The sequence below is a fragment of the Suricata suricatta genome, chromosome 17, assembly GCF_006229205.1.
Source record: "Suricata suricatta isolate VVHF042 chromosome 17, meerkat_22Aug2017_6uvM2_HiC, whole genome shotgun sequence".
In the NCBI taxonomy this organism is placed as follows: domain Eukaryota; kingdom Metazoa; phylum Chordata; class Mammalia; order Carnivora; family Herpestidae; genus Suricata; species Suricata suricatta.
Window position 1 is genome coordinate 35,722,984 of NC_043716.1, and position 16,132 is coordinate 35,739,115.

At 37.9% G+C, this 16,132-nt stretch overlaps 1 protein-coding gene across 1 annotated transcript in view; it reads right to left on the reverse strand.

Annotated features, from left to right (window-relative positions):
• Positions 1-16,132, reverse strand: part of NPEPPS (aminopeptidase puromycin sensitive) — an 82,367-nt gene that overhangs the window by 12,581 nt on the left and 53,654 nt on the right. The window contains exons 8-18 of the mRNA XM_029927019.1: positions 16,017-16,113; positions 15,872-15,905; positions 14,912-15,026; positions 12,425-12,589; positions 11,498-11,602; positions 11,036-11,096; positions 8,374-8,483; positions 6,506-6,569; positions 4,714-4,853; positions 2,065-2,199; positions 390-609 (exon numbers count right to left, since the gene is read on the reverse strand). Coding sequence (XP_029782879.1) covers positions 390-609; positions 2,065-2,199; positions 4,714-4,853; positions 6,506-6,569; positions 8,374-8,483; positions 11,036-11,096; positions 11,498-11,602; positions 12,425-12,589; positions 14,912-15,026; positions 15,872-15,905; positions 16,017-16,113 — 1,246 coding nt within the window. The remainder of the gene's footprint in view (positions 1-389; positions 610-2,064; positions 2,200-4,713; positions 4,854-6,505; positions 6,570-8,373; positions 8,484-11,035; positions 11,097-11,497; positions 11,603-12,424; positions 12,590-14,911; positions 15,027-15,871; positions 15,906-16,016; positions 16,114-16,132) is intronic.

Genomic DNA, 16,132 nt, shown 5'->3' on the forward strand with positions numbered 1-16,132 from the left:
TTCATGACCGTCTCTCAGTATCTTTCCAAGTTGTACACATAAGGTGCCTGATATTTATGGTTAACTAATAAATAAATCATCTAAAATTCCTTTTAGCTTTTCTTCACTATAGATAGGCCTTTGGAACGCCATAAAAGGCTTCTATTTCCACCATTTTGTTGTTTACAAATTGTATTTAGCAGTGAATACACATAACCACCACTGTTTTTATGTAGGTGACCCAAGTAACTTCACCAGGAAACTTAAAAGACCTAAGATTTCATTTCTGGTGAGCTGAATACATAGGAACATCAAGCAGATATAAAGATGCTACTGATACTGTTAACCACAGAGGAGTAAAAAGGGACCAATCTCTCATCAATTCCTTCCCCATTCAGCACATCCATTACCTTCTCCAGGTTTGGGGTCCCAGCCCAGTCTCTCCCCTATGGGTGAAAAGACATCTTTCACAAACTCCTGGATTTCCTCATAGAAGTCTGTGTGGGACAAGAGAGTTGAGAGAATCCCCAGGTTACAGCTCAGGTCGCTCCATACAGTATAATTGGGCTCATTCACAAAAGCCTCCATGACTTTTAGAACCTCTACAGTGCTAACGATTCCAGCTCGAGCCTGGGATAGGAAAAAACATAAATTAATCTAGTCTTCAAACAAAAACAAAACAAAAAAACACAAGCATGCATTTTTACCATTATCTACTACTAGTCAGTCATCTCTGGTTTAAAGGAAATGAGACTATACAAATACAGGAGACTATTAGGAAAAAAACTCCTATCATGACAACATTCCTTATTTACTTTTTTACTGTTTATGAGAGGGCAACTAAAACAAGTACACTTTCGTGACAGGTGGTAGCTACACTGGTGGTGAGCACGGCAGGAGGAATCATTATGATGTAACATTGTGGGTCAACTATACTTCAATGAGAAAAAGAAAAACAAAGGAAAGCAAGAAAGAAAGTGGTTAACTTCCTATTTCTATCCAGTTTCTGGGGCCGTGGCTTTGTTTTTATTTTTACAATTCTCATACTTTCAGAAAAGATGCAAAAATAGTTAGGGCTTTGGTTTTTGACAGAGGCTCTTTCAAAACTGGACCGGCAAACTGTGTCAACTTCGGTCTGTCCTTTACTCATTTCTGAAAGAAGGCAAAGGCAAACGGGAAGGCACTACAAATTCAGAGGCCTTTCAGAATTCACTAACAGAGCTAGGAAAAAGGACTTGTGTTACAGCAGCCAACTGCACAAACACCCCGCTCTCCTGGGACAGGTCTCTCTCAGCAATGAGATCAGCAGATGTGAGGTTTTGTGCATCAATGCTAATCTGTGTTTACACAAAGGAGGAATCCAAAACCAGTTACTGCAGAGGGAAGGGAAAATTCAAGTCCACTTTAAAGGAACACTAGGAAGAATCTGACAATCTTATCACAAAGACATCTGGAAATTACCTAACCTAGGTTGGAGTCATAAAGATAACACTACTAATTGCTGATTTAAATCGTTTCTGGAACAAAGCCAAAAGAAATATTTTTTTTTTTTTTAAAGTAGGCTCCACGCCCAATGTGGGGCTTGAATTCATGACCCTGAGATCAAAAGTCAGATGCTCTGCCTACTGAGCCGCCCAGGTGCTCCACATAAATATAATTTTAAAGGTAATGGACTATTATTTGAGTAGTAATGGAATGTTAAAAAATCTAGATGTTTCCAGCCATGTACACTGTTTTAGAAAAAATATAAATCACTCTGAATTGTTTAAAATAATTAAAAGACATCAGTAGAGAAATGTCTTTAAGGCTCATACCTATTTCTACTAAAAAGAATTTCTGCCTTACAAAGGATAGTTTTCGTTGCAAAAAAAGCTGACCTAGGAGTGACATGGGATTTGTTTCCAGTAAATTATATAGGTTCAATCTTGTCACGTTAATTAATAATTAGTCATATGCTCTACTCCCAAAAGGTGTTCAACCTTCAGGAAGAACCATATTCTTCTAATTATGTTTCAGTCAGATACTCGAGGAAAAACAAAATCCTTTAATCAACAAAATCTGTTACACTACTTGAGAGAGGCTCACCAAGGAGAAGAGGTCATTCTGCAATCCAAGTCGATCCACAGGGGGCAGAGAAAGGTCACGAATGCCGGGTAACAAACTTTCCAGCATGGCTGAGCTGTACTGGGTCCGATAAAACCCGACTGTTCCCAGGTTTAACTGAAAAGATAGCCAAGGGACATTAGTAATTAAACAGTTCCATTTGTTTTGTTCTGTTTAATTTTTTTTAATGTTTATTTTTGAGAAAGAGAGCACAAGCAGCGGAGGGGCAATAAGAGAGAGAGGGAGACACAGAATTTGAAGCCGGCTCCAGGCTCTGAGCTTCAGAACAGAGCCCAACGCGGGGCTTGAACTCATGAACCATGAGATCACGCCCTGAGCCGAAGTCAGAGGCTTAACCAACTGAGCCACCCAGGTGCCCCATCCATTTGTTTTTTAAAACAGTCTTTTGCAAGTGTGAAAGGAGTTTTGGTTTCAGTATATCTGAGTCAAAACAACAAAGATCACATATGCAGGCCGGGACTAAAATGAAACAACACATAGAGATAGAAAGTGCTTGTCAAAGATAAAAACAGAAGCAAAAGAAAACAGAAACTTGACATGGTGGGGGTCAGAGTGAGAGACGCGAGGGAGGAATCCCAGGGATCAGTTTCGATGTCTACTCTCAGTGGACAGTTTTAAGTTTATAGAAAATATTTACTACATGTAAGAACACGTGGACAGTGGAATCTCTGACGAAGACTAAGGCTTTACAAACACTCATCTACTGAGCCCAAACTCTCAATAGAATAACAACGTTCTGGTCCTAGATTTTAAAGAATTGCACAGACTTTAAAGGTAATTTCATATAATTTGTGAAGTGAGATAATCACAGTCAGTATTCACTGTAGGCTAGTTACCAACAGGCAAAAATATTTTTGATAATATTTATATACAAAATACTTTAAAGGTAAAATAATACTATAAGATATAAATATTTTACTATTTATTTTTTTTAATTTTACTATGTATATGTAAGTATTTTTAAAATTTTTATTTATTTACTTTGAGAGAAAGAGTGAGGACAAACAGGAAAGGAAGGGCAGAGAGGAAGAGAGAGAATCCCCAGCAGGCTCCACGCTCAGCACAGAGCCCGACGTGCGGCTGATCCCACAACCATGAGGTCATGACCTGAGCTGAAACCAAGAGTTGGATGCTTAACTGACTGGGCCACCCAGGCGCCCTGTAAGTATTTTTCAAAATCACCTCACAATGATACAACTGCTATTTTATTGATTCCCTTTACCTTTTACTGCAGGAATAATACCTTTATTTTACCAATTACAATCACAGCATACATAGGTTTTTCTCATTTAGAAGAAAAATTTCATACAGCTACAGAATCTTCCAGATGTAATTTCAGATAGTAACATAGTATTCTACTGAGTATGTATGTGCATCTATCTATATTTTTAAAGATTTTATTTATTTTAATGTTTATTTTTTGAGAGAAAGAGAGACAGAATGGGAGCAGCAGAGGGCCAGAGAGGAGATACAGTGTCCGAAGCAGCCTCCAGGTTCTGAGCTGTCAGCAGAGCCCACTGTGGGGTTCAAGCTCACAAACCATGAGATTGTGACCTGAGCTGAAGGGGGCCACTTAACTGACTGAGCCATCCAGGCACCTCTTAAAAGATTTTATTTTTATGTAATCTCTATACCCAGCATTGGGTTCAAACTTACAACTCTGAGATCAAGAGTGTCATATTCTTCTGATTGAGCCAGCCAGGTGCCACTGAGTATATTTTCAAAAAATCATGTTTACACATGTATATATATATATACATATATTCATACACCCATATATGTACATACATATACATACACATACACAAAAGTCTGAGATAACATATAATTCCTATTAGGAATCTATAATTGGGAGAAAAGTTTGTAGTACTTTTTTTTTTTTCAATTTTTTTTAACGTTTGTTTATTATTGAGGAACAGAGAGAGACAGAGCATAAGCAGGAGAGAGGCAGAGAGAGAGGGAGACACAGAATCTGAAGCAGGCTCCATGCTCTGAGCTGTCAGCACACAGCCCGATGCGGGGCTCAAACCCACGACCTGTGAGATCATGACCTGAGCCAAAGTTGGATGCTTAAACGACTGAGCCACCCAGGCGCCCTTGTAGTAGATACTTTTATTATGAATGGTACAGAGTAATTTTTATGAAATGATTTTAAAATACCAGTTACAAGAAATTCACATTTCAGGGACACAAACTCATTACTACACGTGTGGCCTCACCTGATGATAGCCGTGCACACACCGCGACCGCTCACCGTGAAGGTTAGCATCTCATTACAGTGACAGCACAGTTTGAAGTTGTAAGACTACAAAGCTTTTGGTTAATGTGACTTTACACAAAATTTATGGGTTTTTTTTCCCCCTTTGATCATATCCCTTTTTATCTGCTTATGTACCACTCCCTTACCTAAGGGAAGATACCGGACAATTATATTTGAAAACTGGCCCTAAATTTCACATAGGGAAGTTTAGTAATGTTTTTGTCTTTGCAAGTCCTCATCTAAGCTAATGCAGAATTTAGAGCTAGCCATAAAATGGATAAAGCTTTGAAAGTGAGAGAAACCAATTCATTTAGGTAGGATAAAAATGCCCAGGCCATTTCTGAACTCACCTTTACCCACTGGTCTGGTTTGACATTTTTCAAAACCACATTCATCTCTGGCTTGTCCATCAGAATTTTCAGTTTGGCATGGTTGGGATCTTCACTAGTAGAGATTGTGATAGGAACCATCCACTGGGGACAGTCTTCTCCTTAAGCAAGAGAAGAACAAATAGAAAACTTGAAAAATAATTCGTCACTGGAAGAAACAGAAGGTAAGGTGGAGAGAGGACTGGTGAGCTGGAGCCTAACAGGCTCCAGCTCATTTTCAAAGGTACATAAACTCTTCCACACCCTGAATTTACTAGTGTAAAGGAAGAGAGAATTTATTAATAAAATCACAATAGGCTAAAAAAGAGAACAGTTTCTTTATTGTGGTATCACAAATATGGCGATTTTAATTTAACATTTCCCCTGTATAGAGTAATAGAGACAGTAATGATTTTGCTGTAAAAGAAATTTCAAGTAGGTGAAAATTCTCATATAACATTTAAAAATAGTCTAAGGTGCAGTCCTTAACAGGTATACATAGTGGAGGGTTGATTTCATTTCTGAGATTGACAGGATATATCCTAGAGCTGATCAATTCCATCACTAAAATGTCAGAGCTAGAACTCCAAGCTTTTGCAAGGCAGACAACATACTGTCTTTTCGGTATCTGACACAAAACAGACTTTGAGTTCAAACATGCCAAACAGAAGACAGTCATTCGCCCAGTCCATTAATGTATCTATTTAGTAAGTTACATAGCTTTGTGCTATCAGGTTAAACCACAAATTAAATATTTCCTCCTAACAATGGGATATTTCAGGTTTTAATACTGCCTATACTGGTTACAGAGTATTTGAAAAACCGCAAACCCCTCAGTCCTACAATGCAGACTGTGGGTATGAGGCAGAAAACAGACACTGTGACACTTAAGGATTTATTTTGGATAATAAATTTGTCATCTGACTTGTCAGACATATTTACTTAAAAAGTAATTCTAAATGCTAAGGAAGGTTAAGGATGAAACGGTGCCTCTTACTTAACCCTAGTGGAGTGTACCCTATTTTGGAGAGTGGAAGCTGAAAAGGATAGGTGATTCTGATATACACCTGCCCTACTAAGAATTATTGTTTTAAAGGAGGCGAGAAATGTACTTTTAATTTCCTGAGCAAGAGAGTCTGATGACCTGTAGAAATATTTGGAAGTCAGAGCTGAGCAGTAGTTAGTATAAACTCATGAAATCCGATTATTTTGTGTGACTCCCTACTCTTTAACTCATTAGACAGCCGACTGTGGGCAGTTTAGCTAACCTAGCTATGCCTCAGCTTGTTCATCTGTAGAAAGGAAATACTACTCCCTACCCAATAGGGTTGCTGAAACTATAAAATAAGGGTCGGCTATTGTGCTTTAGTACAGTAACTGGTACCTAAGAACTCTAAATAATCACTGTGCTTTATTTATTTACTTGTTTACTTACTTAGTATGCCCAAGAACTTAAAACATTAGCCACCCACACAAATGTGCAGCGAGGCTTCTTGTAGGGAGAAAGGATAGAGACCTCGCGGGGGTTCCTATCCTCCATAACACACAGAGATATGCAATTTCAAAAACTGAAGAGTATCAAGACACTACAACTACCTCATGAATCTCCTTTTTTTATTTCCTAGATTTCATTTGTATTTTATTACCATTTCCTTGTTTTTATTTAATTCTATTAAAAATATTAAAAATGGGTAATTACTTCCTGTTAATTGGAACACTACTGGAATGGTGTCCACATTCATTCACCAGCTCCCACTTACAGCCATTTGCTTACCAGCATATGGTCCACTGGCACAGAACTTTCTTTGGGACAACCGCAATAACCTGTCATCTTCTACCTAAAAAAGCATAAACAAAGGCTATTAGTAGTAGTATCAACTCTTCTCCCCCCTTCTTTTTGGAGGGGGCAATACTTCTGTGACAAAGAAGGTGGTGAAGCCAGTACAGCCAAATGTCTCATGAAAACACACAGTGCAACAGTGATTAAGAAGACGATAGTACAGAATGAGAGAAAAGGCGCCGTTTCTCATTTAGGCACCAATAACAAGACTCTAAATAAAAGGCCATATTCTATGTATAGGCCCCTCAGAAGAGTTACACACACAGACAAGAACTTTAAAGTGTTACCATTTTCACAAGGATAGTAAATAATACTGCAGCTGAGTTGTTTTAATCTTTACAGAGGGAGGTCATGACTTTAGACTCCTCGCTTCTAAAAAGTGGCAACCTTAGATTAGCATGTGGGCTTAATGTTCAAAGTTTTAGAGTGACAGTAAACATGAAAGAGGCACAAATCTTGTTTCAAAGGAAGAGCTTTACAATGAAGCACAAAATAAACGGTGGGGAAAAACTGCAAAAACTAAGAAATCAGAAGCAACAAGGTCAAGTACATATTTAAAAAAATACTTTGCAAACCTGCAATCATTTGTTTTACTTATAATTTGTTAATATGTCCTAGAACATTTTAAATAACACAATATGCAACAGATTTAGTATCACCCAAATTCAATGTCAAATGAGGCCAATGACCTTTATGGATAAACTGACTACACAAGACAGAATTGAAGAGCTAAAAAATTTGAGAAAGGAAGCAATGACTGGGGCGCCTGGGTAGCTCAGGCCTGCTGGGAACACAACTCATTCTGAGGTACACCTCCCTGAATTCAGGTATCAGTTCAACTAATAATAGTGCAATTCTAATCAAAAGTCACATTGCCACTCAACCAACATTAAAACTAATTTTAGGGCAGCCAGCTGGTTCAGCTGGTGGAGCATGTGACTCTTGGTCTCGGGGTAGTGTTTGAGCACCACACTGGGTGTAAAGATTACTTAAAAATAAATCTTAAGGGGTGCCGGAATGGCTCAGTCAGTTGAGAGTCTGACTCTTGGTATTAGCTCTGGTTGTGATCTTGGGGTCATGAGATTGAGCCCTGCACCAGGTCTGTGCTGAGCACAGAGCCTGCTGGGATTCTTCCTCTCCCCCTCCCTTCCCTTCTCATGCTATCTTTCAAAATAGATAAATATTTAAAAATAAATGAAGAAAAATATTTTAAAAAACTAATTTTTAAGAATGATATTATAAATGGGTGTTGAATTTTCACAAATGCTTTTTCTGCGTCTATTGAAGTGATTGTGTGGTTCTTCTATCTATATTGTTAGTTTAGTGATTATGAATCAATATACTGATAGTTTTTTTTAATGTTATACCAACTTTACAGTCCCGAATAAACCTGCCTTGGTCATTTTAGAATTATATTAAGGGAGGCCTGCCTGGCTTAGTTGGAAGAACATGCAACTCTTGATCTCAAAGTCATGGGTTCAAGCCTCACGTTGGGGATAGAGATTACTTAAATAAACAAACTTTAAAAAATGAATTATATCAACAAGTGTACAGTGTTTTCCCTGGGGACAATAAGAGTAGACAACATTTTGTTTTCTAACTACAAGTATGTAGGATTTTAATGATGGTGGGGCAGGGGGGAGGCAAACCATTTAGTATATAGATAACAGATCACCAAGAAAACTGCAAGGGCTAGTTTGTTACCTAGAATACTTAAAGTACAGAACAGTAAATTTGGTAACACCGACTGAATTCCATGTAATACAGTAGCAGACAAACTGGAGGACTTTTTATAAGGTTACCTGTTCTGATTCCACATAAATGAGGGGAAATCCCATTTGTTTGGTCCAAGTATTCATCACTGCTGCTATAGGTTTACCACTAGCATTTTCTAAACTTTCCCAGAGATCCTCTAGAAGATAAACACAAACAATGAAAATCTAATATATTTACATTTTTATTTTCCGAAACTTTATATAGCTCCTGACACTACCTTGCTAACCCACTCTTTGGTTTTTTCAGGAGATAAAGTGGGTTAAATTAATGTCCCCTTGCCTCCATTAAATAAACTCTATTACAAAAACTGGTCTTATAGATTAAGTGCCCTTAATTGTTCCAATTTACTAAAAAAAAAAAAATCACAAATTACAGGAGCGCCTAACTAGCTCAGTCAGTAGAGGGTGCAACTCTTGATCTCAGTTTTGTGAGTTCGAGCCCCCTGTTGGGCCTAGAGTTTACTTTAAAAAAAAAAAAATCACAAATTATAGTAATGAAAAGACAAACAGGGGAGTTCAAACAAGAAGATAACAGAAACAAACAGAAACATATTCAAGATCAACACTAAACATCATCCACAAACTTAAAACCATGATACTCATTCAATTAACAGAGGTTAAAAAATACTCCATGCTCTATGGCTGAAGTAAAACTCATATGGTCAAATGGCACTGGTGGCCTAGTAAGCAAAAACAGCAACACAATGAGATACACGTTCTAAGGTGGGCATGAACAGAGGAAAAGCCCTTAAGGAAAAATCCAAGGAAGGGGCGCTTGGCTGGCTCAGTTGGTTAAGTGTCCAACTCTTGATTTGGGTCAGGTCATGATCTCACAGATTTGTGAGTTTGAGCCCTGCATCGGGCTCTGTGCTGACAGTGGGGTGCCTGCTTGGGATTCTCTCTCTCCCTCAAAATAAATATATAAACTTTAAAAAAGAATTCAAGGAAAATAAAGGCTTCACAAGACTTGGCTTCTGTTCTGTATCTTGAGGAGGAATTGCTCATCAGGCAGACAGAAGGAAAAAGGCATTCCAGGTAGACACACAAATGGTCTACAAAGAAGAAAGTATAAGAAAAGACAGAAAACATTACTAATAGGAAATGTTCAATAAGCTGAAGATTGAGGGCATATCCAGCAATGAGGCTGAAATGGTAGGCAAGGGCTTACCAGCTAAGACTATGTGTGGCTGGGGGCACCTGGGTGGCTCAGTTGGTTAAGTGTCCGACTTAGGCTCAGGTCATGGTCTCATGGTTCGTGGGTTTAAGCCTCGCATCAGGCTCTGTGCTGACCGCTGAGAGCCTGGTGCCTGTTTCAGATTCTGTGTCTCCCTCTCTCTCTGCCCCTCCCCTGCTCACACTCTGTGTGTATCTCTTTCTCTCTCAAAAATAAACATTAAAAATAAAAATTAAAAAAAAAAAGACTATGTGTGGCTTAAAAAGAATAGACTATACTGTGAAGGGACTGAAGTATCTCAAATGTTTTTAGTCAGTAGGTGATGCAATCAGGTATTCGCTTTAGAAAGATAACCCTGGCTAGCCTCAGAGTGAGAGGGAGAACTGAAGAGAGCGGGGCAGGCAAGAAGTAGTGAGTTGGTCGGCAGCTGCGGAATTCAGTAGAGAGATTGTGAAGGTGTGAATTAAGGAAAGGATAGTGAGGAGAGACAGGATAAAAACCATGGATGGTAACTGCAGTGTATCTGAAGTGCCAACTGTTTTTAGAAGTAACATAAACCCAAAAAGGTACATCGTAGGCCTTGCTTTTCAAAGTGTGGCCTAAAAACCAGTGACACTGGCTTCACCTGGAGCTTGTCAGAAATGCAGATTCTCAGGTTTCACTGCAGATCTACTGAATTAGAAACACTTTCACAGACCCTGGGTTATTGCATGTACATTACAGTTTAAGAACCAGCCAAGTTTTTTCCTGATGTATTTTATGTATACACATGCTAAAGACTCTGAAACTTTGCAAGAGCACATTGTTCAGCAGCTCTGCCTTAAGGAACAAAATACCTATTTCATAAACTAGATGGGCATTTATGGCAGGTGAATGGGGGGAGTGTCACTGGGAGGGGAAAGTGTCAGGATTACATCATGTCCTGAACAGAGAGGCAGATAGATGCATGTACTTTTATTTCACAGGTCATAAACCTCAAGAACAGCCCATGGCCAGGCCTCTCTGAACTTCTGTCATTCTATTAGATACTAATGACATTACATAAATCTTGTTTTCTACACTACTTTTGTTCACTGAAGAACTCAAGACTCCAACACTGGTTCTTCTTCATATTCAATCAACACTTATACCTTTATTCTTTCTTTGGACTCCCATTCACAGTAAATCACAGACCATTATACACTAAAAATCTTAAACCCTACTTAATTGAAACTCTGTCGTTCCACAAGTTTACTTCTAAAAATGGTTAATCTGCAGCAATTTTAATGGCCGATGGTCAATAAACAGAACTCTTCAGACTCTCGGAAGTGGCAGGACACCGAGCTACAGAGAGCAGACTAGAGGGCACCAGAAGGATAACGGGTTCTGATTATGTTGACCCATGACTTAACACATGGCACCAGATAAGTCATTTCTATGTCCTATCGATCACATGGGAAGTTAAGCATTTAACAAGAAATTAAATATCTCACTTGGATAGAGTGCCAATACTTATCTCAAGATATTAAAGATTACCTGTGGCAGCATTCTTTTGTTGGAACTTGGTTAAATACATGTTCATTCCTTTCTTAAAGTCCTGAGAAAACACAATTTTTAAAATCCAGGTGATTAAGACCTTGGAATTTATAGTGTATCCGCATATTAGTACTCAAATTACCTGAGTGTCAGATTTACTGAAAAACACACATCCCTCTACTGTCCACTGCCTTTTAAGAAGGCGTGCTCTCTGCCTCCCACTTTTGCTTTTAAGTTTTATACCAGCCTCCCACACAACCCCCAAACACATTTACACATCATTCATCTAACAGACAATAATAGTCAATATAAAAAGAAATGAAAGTATAAGACAGATCAGAGTAGTCTTCCAGAATCTAGAAAAATTACTTAGGAACTTAAAAGCAGACATTTTTTTTCCCATGCAAAAGTCTATGATTTCACCATAAAAGAATGGAAGATTCTCTTAAAGTTACTTTTTACCTTATCCCCAATATAGTCATGGAGCATTCGGATGACAGATGCACCTTTGCTATATGATATGGCATCAAATATCTCATCAACTTCAGAAGGATGTCCCACACTGACCTGGCAGAAAGTGTGACTCAGGGTTATAACAGGAAGCAGACAGCCTGGAATACTGAATTACATAAAAGGCTTTCTAGGAAAGCCCTCCTAACTCATAAGATACTTTTCTGCCTTTAGCTCACTGACAAATACATAATGATGATCCTTAAAAAGCAAGAAACTAATACTAATAAAGTGGAATATATGACATGATCCCCATCATCTCTGAGGGTCCTGGTTTGCTGGGAGGCAAATCACTATGGATCTTTTTACTGGAGGACTGGAGAGGGAAGAAGGGAGAGATGAAAAACATTTTATTTCTTGCAGCTAATTGCAATGGCTTACAATTATATACGATCCTGGTTAAATATGTCAAAGTGGATTGTAAGTCTAGTTCTTCAAAGGCAAAATGTATTGCTATAAACTACTGAAATAAGGATAGGCTAAGTCAAGAGAAATAAAGTATAAAAACAGACAATGACAACAACGAAAAAAATACGTTCAGAATTTTCTTTGAAACAATGGAATCAAAATATTCCCTTATGCATACTGCCTGATAGGCATGGTTCTCCCATACTATGCAATAAAAATGTACTTAGTCAATGTTTATGGGTACACAGCACTTACTGCTACAAAGATCAAATTTTTATACTGCCTACCTTAAAAAGAAACATAATTAGAACTTAATCTTGTGAGAGTCTCAGGTCTGAAAATATAAGCTATAAAAACAAGTGAATTGCTCGTGTAATTTTCTTTTCTATTTGGAGTCCTAAGTATCTCTCTAACAAATTACTAATTTCATCAATTTGAGAGCAAAGGCCGATGGCTGAAAGTATGGCTCACTTCAATAGGATGGCTGTTATCCAGAGCGTCAAGTTCCTGGGCACGCGTGTAATCGGCAGAAACAAACTGAGTCCAGATATCATACTCCGGGAAGCAGTGATCTACGCACAGATATTCAATCCATGATGCAAAACCTTCATTTAACCAAAGATGAGTCCACCATTCCTAAAAACGAAAGAAACAAATGTGTAAGGAAAACAAAATGCTTTTCATTCCACTAACTTGAAAAATTCACATGTCTTTTCCACTATCTTCTTCAACTTACAACTTAATAAACTAAAATTCAGTGAAAAACATTTAGTAAATAAGTCACATGTCTGAACAAAAAAAAAAGGGTTTAAAAGAGATGCTAATATAAGAAAGGCCTACTGGTGATATTGGCATTATGCCTGAGGGACATTTCAAAACATAGCTATAAGTCACTTTTTATTACCAAAGGTACCAAAGTTGTAAGGAGAAGGGGGTAGGGGGGGAAGCGTTTATATGGAAATGGGTAAGGGAGCAGATTAATGTAGGCAAGAGCCTAACCTGTCAGGTAAAAGTTAGTCTGATAAACCAGAAAGCTACCAGGACCAAACAAGGAAAACTGGAAAGGATTTTTATAATGACTAAGAAAAATTACTATCAATTATTGAGTTAAACTTCCTAGATAAACAGAAAAGCAATACTGCTTATATGAGGATTAGGTAAAATTGACAGAAATATCATGGCAGTAAATAGTTCAGTAATGAATGTTGTTTATTAATGGAATACAAAATTCTCAGCTGTTAGTAAGAATTAATAGTAGAGTGGACACAGAATATAAATGAGACACAGATAAAATCAACTTTAAAAAAGATCAACTTTTTAGAAAGACTTTAAACTTTCATTAAAGTTGATTAGATCTCTTTTAAAAATCAATATAAGAATCCACGATAGAGGCTAAAGGACTAATGCGATGGTGAAAAACAAAAAGGTATTAAAATTCCGAAAAGATCAGATATTTTCAATACTAAGTGATGAAAGGCTATTTGTCTAAGTGCTTTGTGAGCTTATTTAACTAGTAGCTCCCATGAAGATAAACTGGTACAGAGCTAGCTATTCACCAATCTATCATTAAGCCCTTAAATTTCGGTTAATGAAACAACTGACATCTAACAACTAGAACAGTTACTCAAATCCAGTAAAAAATTGTTTAAAAACAATATGAGAATGTGCACATTCCCTACTAAGATGTATTGCTGGTAGTTTACTAGCATACTTAATTCCACATGAAATTATATTTCAAAAATTTTTTTCACCCCAACATAAAAATTTTTTTTAAATGTTTTATTTAGTTTTTGGATACAGAGAGAGACAGAGCATGAGAGGGGGAGGGGCAGAGAGAGAAGGAGACACAGACCAACATAAAATTTTAAACATCCAAAGCAAAAGGACCTGGTTTAATGTCAAGGACTGGCTTTCTTTAAAAACTCTCTCACACACGTAATAGTTGTTAAATGTCTTACTTTCTTGCTTACTCCTGTGACATATGGACTCAACTAACATCCAAGTCAGGTTCTGCTCTTTGGCAGCCTAAAATGCTATCAGGGAATCTGGCTGGCTCCTGGCTCCAGTTCTTCCTCTGCAGAGGTACTTCCAGTTCACGCGTTAAACCGTGTGCTGCCAGGCTCTAATACAGCTGCCTGCCACAGCTAGCACTCAGACTAAGAGGGAAAGGTCAAGACTTAAGGACGGAGAGGGGTGCCTGGGTGGCTTAGTCGGTTAAGCATCCGACTTTGGCTCAGGTCATGATCTCACGATCTGTGGGTTCAAGCCCTGCATCGGGCTCAGAGCCTGGAGCCTGCTGTGGATTCTGTGTCTCCTTCTCTCTCTGCCTCTCCCCTGCTTGTGCTTTCTCTCTCCCAGAAATAAACATTAAAAAAAAAAAAAGGCTTAACAACAGAGACCATTCACTGCAAACTGTAACAGCAATGTCAATGGGACAGTTGGAAATTTTAATACACTTTATAGTTATTCCCTACTTTCTTTGCTTTCATTTCTATCAAATTTCAACTTAACATGTTTAGCCAATGAGGAAACTGACCCCTAGAAGTAGTTCAGCCTATTCAAAGATCCTGTTGTTACTCATCAGGGTACTTTTCAGCTACTGAACTACATAATAAATAATCTCAAGAAACTAGGATCAGCCTGGCATCTCACTGCATGGAACCTCTGTACCCAAGAGGAACCCCTTTCTCTCACCCAAATTAGTATCATGATTTCCCATTTGTAGGCAAATTCTACAAAAGTTCTGGAAGTGATGTGTGTTGAACAAAGACTGTCCACATGCTACTGGTTAACACGGAGATTCTGGTAAACATTTTTCAAAGTGGATTTTCTAAAATAAGGATTTTCTGATTTATTTTTTAGCACAGTGTTCCAGTCAAATCTTAAATACTATGTAGCCAAAATAATGTGCAGCAGGATGAAGATAAATATATTTGAGCACTTAAAAATATTAAATACCATAGTAACAAGATTTCCAAACCATTGATGGGCGAGTTCATGTCCCACAACCAGAGCAACCCACTGGCGGGATGAAGAACAGGAGTTTTTTGGATCGATAAGTAATGCAGTCTCCCTGTGTTCAAAAAGAAAAATTTTTAAACAATAAAAGTAGTGCAGTACAAGCAGGCACGCACAAGTGGGGGAGGGAGATTCAAACAATAAATAAGATGGTCAAGTTAGGCTTTAGAGATGTCGAGAAAACATTTCCTCCAAGTATACAGAGTAGAAGAAGTTCTGGGAAGATTAAAGACTATTCCAACATAATTTGTACAACAGAAGATCAAAGGTGTGACACAAGTTTAGTCATCAGTTTGTAAATAGGACAGCTGCTTGAAAATTTTTAAAAGTTTAGTCTAAGGGATTAGGGGTTATTGTGCTAGACAGAGAGAAGACAGTCCTTCCATTAAAAGAAGGGGATTGGCAAATCAGGGAAAGATGCATTCCACGGTCCCAAAAAGAACACTGAGCAGGCTGTCCAAAACTTAACTCACATAAGTGGGCAGGGCAAAAACTTGTTTACAGACCCTGCTCTAAAAATTATACAACCCACATGTTTGTATTGTGGTGACAGACATGTAAAAACCTGGCTAGAAAATATTAAAGCAGAGAAGGTTCTTCAAGCTGGAAAAATAACTATGAAACTCCTGGGAGGAAGAGAAGGCACTGAAAAGAGAAACTCAGCCAAAAATAGATCTAAAAATGTTACTAATGCCAGATGCTCACTTTAAAATCTTACAATCTCAGATAGTAGCACCAGAGGGTGTTCATGTGCATTCCTGAAATGTGCACAGAAGTGGGGGATGTGGGAAAATTTACAGCAGATCATAAGGCAGAAGCTACTCAATTGTAAGTAGGAGTGAAGCTCTAAGGAAATCAGTGATTGAAAAGACGAGGCAGGATAATGCATCATTAACATACCTATAAGTTACAAGGCCCCAGTTCTCCATGGCACCTTCATAAAATAAATATAAACATTTATTGATATATGTACATACTTCTTCCTCAAAATCACAAAATTCAAAAAAGTTATTACAATTCAGCAATAAAATGAAATTTACTTTACCAGCTGCAAAGTCTGCAATAGCAATGAGATCAATTTTAGGTAGAGGATAAGGAACATTGAAGTAGTCCTTATAAAAAGGCAGGGTTTTAGCAGCAACCTACAAAAGTACAAACAAA